Here is an 8,904-nt window from a genome sequence, read left to right on the forward strand (position 1 = left end):
GATAATTATAATACTAGTTTCAAATTGTCATTCTGCAATGCTTGATGTTTCTGTCCACTATCCTGGCAAACAGTAAGTATATGAAACCATGCTAAATATCATTTATTTTACAAATAAATTTGAAGTGCTTTAGTATTGAAAATATAAAAAAGCCCAAATGCAAAAATCCCAATAAAAAAGTATCTTTGTTTTGGGGATCCCTGGGTGGCTCAGCGGTTTAGCATCTGCCTTCAGTCCAGGGCGTGATCCTAAAGTCCTGGGATCAAGTCCCACGTCGGGCTCCCAGCAGGGAACCTGCTTCTCCCTCTGCCTGTGTCTCTGCCTCTCTCTATCTCTCATGAATAATAAGTAAAATCTTTTTTAAAAAAAAAAAGTATGTTTCATATGAAGTGGTATTTATCTGACTTGGCAGATGTATAGTACAGAGGTACTCAGGTATAGAAACATTATTAATGTTTTTCCTCTAAGAACAAAATAATGGTTCTAAATTTCTTAATTTTTAAACCATGTTGAGGTATGACTGACATACAAAATACCATACAGGTTTAATATATACAACTTGATGCATGTGCAGATATAGGAAACCATCACCAGAATCCATGCCATGAATAAATCCATCACTTCCAAGTTTCCTCCTACCCGTTTTTTTTTTTTTTTGGGGGGGGGGGAGGGCATAAATCTTAGATTTTAAATGGCAAACTAACTTGATAACCTAATTTTGAAAAAAAGAAGATAGGATAGATGCAAACGCCACCACTCCCATAAAAATTAGGATCTCCGACAGGACATCCATGGAAACGTGACACGTCCACACCCCCAACAATGACAACAAAATCACAGCAGACATGTTCACGCCCTAAGCTTTATTATTACTGTCCTTGTTTTCTTAAATAAAGAAAAATCCAGATCTCATTTTTAAGTGACAGCAAGGCAGTCAAAAAAGAAGGGGGAGGGGGAGCTACATTTCAACTCTACAAGCCACACCCCTGCCTGTCATGTTTGATGTTTGCCAGGAAAAGTACTCCAGGAAAAGTGCTTAACACCTAGTTTTAAAAATCTGACACAGGCAGCTTAACCTAATCCAGAGTCTGGTCATCAAATGGAGAGAGAGAGCTCGAGCCTTCTTTGGGATATAAACACATATACAAAGGAGGAGACACAACCCCAAACTCTTAGTGTTCAACACAGCAGTCTTCAACAAGCTCTAAATTACTTGGGGTTGCGGGTGGGGGTGGGGGTGGGGAGGGTATTCTTCCAGATTTTCTTATACAGGCTCAGAGAGAGAGGGAGGGAGAAGATGAAATAGAACCTGGCTGAGTTAAGTCTTCTTCAATTGCCAGAACTCAATGTGCGTAGGCCAATACCAGTTCCCTCCACCACCACTCCACACCCTCACCTGGGGCGGGGGGGGGGGGGGGGGGATCTAAAAATATTGGGGTTTATGTAGGGAATTTCAACAGTCACAGCCAAATAGGGCCAGAAGATCCTCACCGTATCCTTTAAGAATTTAAGGAGTCAGAGCATTGATGGCTGCCAGAAAGCATTTAAGAGAGCCTACGGCCCACAGTGGCAGGAGCACCTCTCAGATCTTTGCCCGAACTTATGGTAAAAGATCTAGTGACCAAACAGAGAGCCAGATTCGTTCTCTGGCACTTCCCGCAGACCCCGAGAACGTGTCCTCTGGTTTCAAGTCTCGTGGGCTACCCCGCGTGGGATCAATGAGTTTCCCACACGGCAAAGAGGCGAGGTGAGAAAAGCCAATGGGCTAGGAGGACATTATTTCATCTGTTCGGGCCTTCAGGTGTCTCGGCGGTAAAATAAGAATGTTGTCCTAAGTGATCTCTAAGATCTCCCCCAGCTCCAAATGTCCGGATTTCACGGGCTGTCGGGGTTCCTAGGTTACTGCGCTGAGGAAATTTAGGTCCTTTTATGAAGCCTTTGAAAAACAGTTGAGATAAATTGGTTTTTGCCTCTTTGCTCTGAAGTTACAGACCTGTGTTTTCTTTCCAGTCTAACAGTGCGTGCTAATAATTAATAAGATGCATTCAGAACTTCCTACGTGAGCGAAATGTATGGCTTGGGGATGAATAAGAGGCGGTGAAGAAGGGGGAAGGCAATGAAATTCACCTTAAAATTTCAAGGAGAAAATAAAAATCTGAAGACTGTATCATCAGCATGGAAAAAAAATCCACCTTTCCAGGTACACAGAATATTTACAATATTAACAGATGAATTCTGTGGATTTTCATGAAGAAAAGCATATTTTCATGCTCTAAAATGATTTCAAATCTCTCACATTAACTCCTGCTTTGAGATTATTCCCCCCCATTTCCTCGACTGGGAGGAAAGAGAGTTACTGACAGGGTCTGCATACCTTCGATTTTATTCTTCCTAATGCTTTCTCCTCTAATCCGTGGGAATCCTATCTTTCTAGCTATCCTATCCTAGCTCAAATCCCACTCTCAGAGGTCTTGATGGACTCCAGAAATCTCTCCTCGTCTACGCTCAGCCCTACAGACTGCTCTACTGCTTCGTTCAGCAATTAATCACATCCCGCCTCGTGTATTTCTATATTTTCCACCCATACTAGAAATGTGAGGCCAGAGTATTGCATCCTCATGTGATTTTTTACGTAACACGCATGCCCACCCACTTTTGGTATAAAATGCCTATTTCGTGCAGTCGGAACACAAAAAGCATATAAATCATGTAAAGGACACATCTGGGGCGCCTGGGTGGCTTAGTCTGTTAAGTGTCTGCTTTGGGCTGAGGTCATCATCTCCAGGTCCTGGGATAGAGCCCCACGTTGCAAGGGGGGTGGGGAGCAGCGGTGTTCCTGCTCAGTGATGAGTCTGCTTGTCCCTCTCCCTCCGCCCCTTCTCCCCACTCATGCCCACTCTATATTAGTAAATAAAAAAATTAGCGTGTGTGTGTGTGTGTGTGTGTGTGTGTGTGTATATATATCCCTGTCTTACTAAGACACAGGGTTGTGGCCCACTCTAAGGCCAACCAAGTAACTGGTCAATCATCTTCCATCTTCATTCATCATTCGTTGTTTCAAAAATCAATTAGAGTAATCTAATCTAGGGCCACTTGGTGTGGGGCTTTGAAGGACCATACTGAGAACGGGGGTCACCTCTTCATGGCTTCGCACCTCAAATCAACCCCACCGCCTGAGGGCTTTCATGCAAGACAAGCAACCTAAGATACGGAAGGGAGATAGAGCTCACAAGTAAACAGAATGCCGGGAAGGAAACCTGGTATGGAGAGAACTAATTTTGAGTATAAGCAAACCGGAATGAAAAGCAGAGAAGTAGCTGGGGCAGGGATGACAAGCTCTGATAATTAAGCGCGGCTACATCCCTTCTTCTCCTTTCAGAGCTCCTGTCTGCATGACCTCTTTGGGAAAAGAAAAAGACCACATCTCAGGACAAAACAAATGCCTATTTCCATTCTAATCCAGCTTTCCCCATGTTCCAACAGCCCTACATGGGACAGCTCCACATGCAAACTCGCATCCAGATCCAATAATTGCCCTTTAAGAAGCTTATCATGCACTGAAGAATGTCAGCGTGACAATCTGTAGGTGGCGAATGGCAGCATGCTGATTTTCAAATGAAGAAGCTGAGACAGAGAGTGCCAGGTGATATTCTTACAGTTACAGAGCCCTTCTGTGGAAGCACTCAGGTCTTTGGAATCATCTTTTTGCCTTTTCAATGAAATATAAACGTGTCAGAAGCCAATCATTTGCGAACAAGCATGCAGAGTGATGTTAACTTGGTTATACTGCATTTACTATAACAACCTTGTAACTCCATCCTTTATCTGCTTGGCTATTTACTAACAATTTATCTCAAGAGCAGTTTTTTTCCCCTTAAAAAAAAAAAATCAAGATTTCTATGGGCATGGCATCATACTGTGTGCAGCATTAATAACATGATCTCATTATTTTTGTACAAGGTATTTATAAAAGAGTAACACATTTTTAAAAATCCTTTGACTTCAATGTCATCATCATCTTTCTTGTACCTGTTCTCCATTTTTTAACCTAATGTCTAAAAGACAAGTTTCCTTTTCCATGTTATTTATACAAGTCTTTCAAAGGAGCCCCAGTAGAGAAGAATACAACTGAGCGCATTGAGATCATCTTTTCTAAAGCAACACTCAGATATGCTTAGGTGGCAAAGTTTATGGGGGCAGAAGGGAGACAAACTGCTCTCTTTTCCTAGGCACGTTTAAAGTTGAATTCTAGCCCCCAGATTGCTGGGCATTTGCAGATTATTCCGAAGCCTTGTCTGTCTTCCTGCCCAATCTTTCCTTTTACTCCCTTTTCCTGTTTCCAAGCTTCCTTCCATTTCTGCCTTGACCTCCCCTCAATCATCCCCTCCCTTCATACCTCAGTGGGTGACCTGACCTTGACTCTATTAGAGGAACAATTCAGGATGGAAAGGATGCAGTTACCGTTCCACCAACACATTCCCAGCCTCAGTCATTATTCTGAAGACAGATCATCTACAGGGAAAACTAACAGTGTTAGAAATTATTACTAATATTTTGGTACAACCTGTGAATCTGAAAGGTCGCTGAGAAAAGCAGCTTGGAAAAAGACAATATACAAATAAAAACAAGAACCCAGAAAATCAGAAAAATCAGGGTTATCTTCCAGAAACAAGAAAAAACTCTATAACATCTATAATGTTGATTACTATAAATCATAAGCCACTAATTTCATTACAATCTAGTAACACACAAAGTAAATTTCCCAATCAGCCAAACAACATTAAGTATTATGATACAGCTTCTTGCTGAGTGTTTTTCTTCATTCGATATATGTGAAACACCTACCATGTATTTGCCAGGCACAGGGCTTAACCTTCGCTTTCTTTTAGAGACAAAACCCACACTGCGTTTCTTGAAGGAGGCTGCCTCTTCCAGCTACAGCCCTGCCGTCCATGAGATCAGCAGCAGATATTTGTAAACGGCTGAATAAGTGCTCAGACTGTGAAACATTTTCTCACCTCATAAAGTTACATGAAACACAAGAGGACAGAACCAACTGGCAATCTAGCCTAGGCATGGATTCAATCACTGAGAAGACAAATGCCTTTCTCTACCCAAAATTGCTCCTATGAGAAATGGAATAGCAACATACCAACAATAATAAAGTCAAAAAAAAAAAAAAAAAACCGGCAAGAAGTATACATTTAAGAAGAAAAAAAGAGTGAAAGCATCATGTTGAAAAGCATCAGTTATATTCTAATCGTGGGGGAATATTTCAGTCTATTTCCTCAATTTCTAACCTATTTTTCTAACGTACACAGTTGAGATTGAAGCTGAAACCTCTATGCTTATCTTGGAAAGCCACTCACATGTGCCCCAGGCCACCTTTCAAGAAACCCGAAGTACCAGCCACGTCCTACACAGCTTCCTGCAGTCTCCACTGCAGGTCCTCGTTCCATCTCTAGGCCCAACTCAGATGCCATCTGTCTGTGGAATGTTTCCAGGTCCTTCCACTAGGGATCCCCTCCATGACTCTTCCTCCCCAGATTCCTAATACAAAGTATTTGTGCCTTTCATGGCACCATCATGTCTGGTTAGATTCCTTGGTATTTATGTTTCTACAGCTGGAAAGCAATGTGTTACTTCTTATGGCAGCAACGATGTTACTCGAAACACCATCATCTATGGTAAGTGGGGGATAATGTGTTAAATCTAAATTATTCCCTACTTAATTCTGCTGTGAAACTTTCAGTATTCTGTAGCTGCGATATAACTATGGTTTTTGTTTATATTTTCAAGAAAGCTTAGCACAATTGGCCAAGAAAGTGCTTTTCTTTACATTTACATTCAGTACTGTCACCTGGAAACAAAAATTTCCAAGGTACCAGCTGCTAATTTGTTTAATATTCCTTTTGTGTGCTTGATGAAAGCACTGTCCAAGTTTCTCTAGTATTATCACCATGACAATAAAAATTTTATGTCTACTTTTTTGCATATTAGTTGCTCCAGAAAAGTCCAGAATGACAAGAATGTCCGTCAGCTTGCCAACCACGGCTCTTAAAGGGATCTCCATTTTCCTCTCACTCTTAAATTCTTTGGTGACAATAAAAAAGCAGGAAGATTTCTGTTTTCCATACTGCCTTATCCATTAGGAGTTATTTTCAGAGTAGAAATAGCTATATAGCCTATAAAAGTCATCACATTTGGCTAAGGCACTGAAAATAACCCAGGTCTCCTCAGCATGGTTCACAGCGAAGACTATTAATATGATCCTATTGAATAATGTAGCTGTTACCCAGCTTTACACTTGGGATGCTTTCAGGATTTAAACAGCTAAGAACAAGGATCACAAACTAAATTTAAAACACTCCACTGAAAATCACATTAAGCTGAAAACTATAAATTAAACTTGTCTCTAAGCAACAATCTAAATAGTCAAAACTTAGTGAAAACACTCACTTTCAAAAATAGCCTACTGCTTTGGAGTCTCCATTGGCTCGCGACTGCCAAATGTACATATAAAAGTGCCTAAGATGTAAACTAATTCGAAAGGAAATAAATCTCTAAAAGCCCCCCCCAAAAAAATTTTTTTTCACTAAAAATGAAAAAAACTAAGTCCTCAGTTGCCATGAATCCAAAAATGCATATAAATGTCTTTGATTTTTAATCATTAGATAAGCAGCAGTTACGAGGACAACTATTCTCCAACCTGGCTTCAATTTTAAGATCAGTCTATAAATCACGGAAAGTGATATGGGTGGGAGGACCCTCTGTTAAGTGAAAAGTAAAAGGGCCCAGGTTACTGCATAATAAGCCATCATCAGAATTTTACTAAAAATTCATTTCTTAAAAAAAAAAAAGGTATTAGACCAAGCATCCTATTGCATCCTCCAAGGATTCTACAGAACAGAAATAAAAAGTGTCACTGTCACATCCCCCCCCCCCCCTTGGCCATGATCGTCACCCAGGGCAATTGGTAAAATCCCCGCCTCTCCGCAGCGAAAAGTCAGACTCCTGAAGGTTTTCAGCAGCGGGAAGCGAGCACTGACCTTGTTAACAAAAACCTGCCTGGAGTCCAGGGCTCTGACGGTGGAGCCGCCAACGAGCTCGGCCGCCGCGCTGGGCGGGTCGGGTCGGGTCGGTCGGCCCACCCCGCGGGCAGGTGCTCGGCGGTCGGCGGCCGGCCGCTGGGGGCGCCGCTCAGACCCGTCCCGGCGCGGGGACCAGCCCCCCCAGGTCGCCCCCGCAGCCCCCAGGTCGCCCCCCGCAGCCCCCAGGTCGCACCCCGCAGCCCCAGGTCGCACCTCGAAGCCACCTTGCAGCCCCCAGGTCGTCCCCTGCAGCCCCCAGGTCGCCCCCGCAGCCCCCAGGTCGCCCTCTGCAGCTCCCAGGTCGCCCCCCGCAGCCCCCAGGTCGCCCCCCGCAGCCACCTTGCAGCCCCCAGGTCGCCCCCTGCAGTCCCCAGGTCGCCCCCAGGTCGCCTCCAGGTCGCCCCCTGCAGCTCCCAGGTTGTCCCCCGTAGCCCCTAGGCAGCACCCCGCAGCCCCCAGGTCGCCCCCCGCAGCCACTTTGCAGCCCCCAGGTCGCCCCCCGCAGCCCCGGGGAGGAAGGCGCCGCTCGCTCCCACCCCCCAGAGGTCTGCGGCGTCTACACAGCCGGTTCCGCGGGGTATGTCACCGAAGGGAGCCGGATTCCTCTGAACCCTGCAGCTCACGTTTTCCGTGCAAAGAACGAAAAGTCGATTTTTCCCGAAAGTTTCCGATGAAGACTTGCAAGTTTTGCAAGCGGCACCCGGCAGCCCCGCTCCCCGGGGCGCTGGCCGGTCGCGCCCCCTCCCCTCCCCTCCCCTCCCCTCCCCGGCTGCGGGCTCCCCCGGGGTCCGCCTCCCGCTGGAAGCTGCGCGCCCCGACGCGGGGGAAGAGCGGCCCCGCGGGTCCCGGCCCCCCCCGGCCCCCCGCGCCCCCGCCGCCCCCGGACTCCGGCGCAGGCCTCCCCGCCGTGCGGCTCGGGCTCGGGCTCGGGTCGGCTCGGGGTCGGGGTCGGGCGGGCTCGGCTCGGGGCGCACACAATGGCCCACCTGCCCGGGCCGCACGGATGCCCCGAGGCGGCGTCACCCCGCGGCCGCCCACCCTGCGCCGCCGGCACCGCCCGACCCGCCGCAGGGCGCCCCCGGCCCCCGCCCGCGCCCCGCCCGCGCCCGCCGCCCCCGCCCGCGCCCCGCGTACCGCCGCCTCCGCCGCGCCGCCCGCCGCGTCCTCCGGGCCGCGGGACACGCCGGGCTCGCAGCTCGCGCCGGCCGTCGCCATCTTCCCCTGCGCGTCCGCGGCCGAGCTCGCGGCGGCTCCGGGCCCGGCCTCCCCGCGGCGGCGCTCAGCTCCCGGCGTCCGCCCGCAGCTCCGGGCACGCGGCCGCCGCCACCGCCGCCGCCGCCGCCGCCGCGCGCCCCCGCCCCGCCCCGCCCCGCCCCGGACGAGCCCGCCCCGCAGGCCGCGCCCCGCCCCGCCCCTCCGGGCCCCTCCCGCGCCCCGCACCCCCGCTCGGGGCTGCCTGCGAGCCGCGGCCCGGGGAGGGAGGTGCGGGCAACGGGCGCGCGCGGGCGGGCGGGCGGGCGGGGGGAGCGCGGCCCCGGACCCCCCCAACCCCCCGCGGAGCCGGCGCGGAGCACCCGACCGCGCGGATGCCGGGGCGCCCTGTGCGCTCGGGAGGGCCTTCTCGGCCGCGCCCCCCCCGCCCCGCCCCACCCCGCGGGGCCGCACCCTCCACCCCACCCCTGGGCACCCCACGGGGCCGCCCCCCCCGCCCCGCCCCTGGGCACCCCACGGGGCCGCCCCCTCCGCCCCACCCCACCCCACCCCAAGGGGCCGCCCCCTCCGCCCCGCCCCTGGGCATCCCACGAGGCCGCCC

The 8,904-nt window shown here is 49.5% G+C and overlaps 1 protein-coding gene across 1 annotated transcript in view; it reads right to left on the reverse strand.

The window, feature by feature from the left end:
• LOC112670850 (cortactin-binding protein 2-like) overlaps positions 1-8,431 on the reverse strand; it is a 78,442-nt gene extending 70,011 nt beyond the window's left edge. Inside the window, exon 1 of the mRNA XM_049093440.1 lies at positions 8,226-8,431. Within this exon, the coding sequence (XP_048949397.1) occupies positions 8,226-8,306 (81 nt within the window). The 5' untranslated portion in view covers positions 8,307-8,431. The remainder of the gene's footprint in view (positions 1-8,225) is intronic.
• Positions 8,432-8,904: the final 473 nt, after the last annotated feature.

The sequence above is a fragment of the Canis lupus genome, chromosome 14, assembly GCF_003254725.2.
Source record: "Canis lupus dingo isolate Sandy chromosome 14, ASM325472v2, whole genome shotgun sequence".
In the NCBI taxonomy this organism is placed as follows: Eukaryota; Metazoa; Chordata; class Mammalia; order Carnivora; family Canidae; genus Canis; species Canis lupus.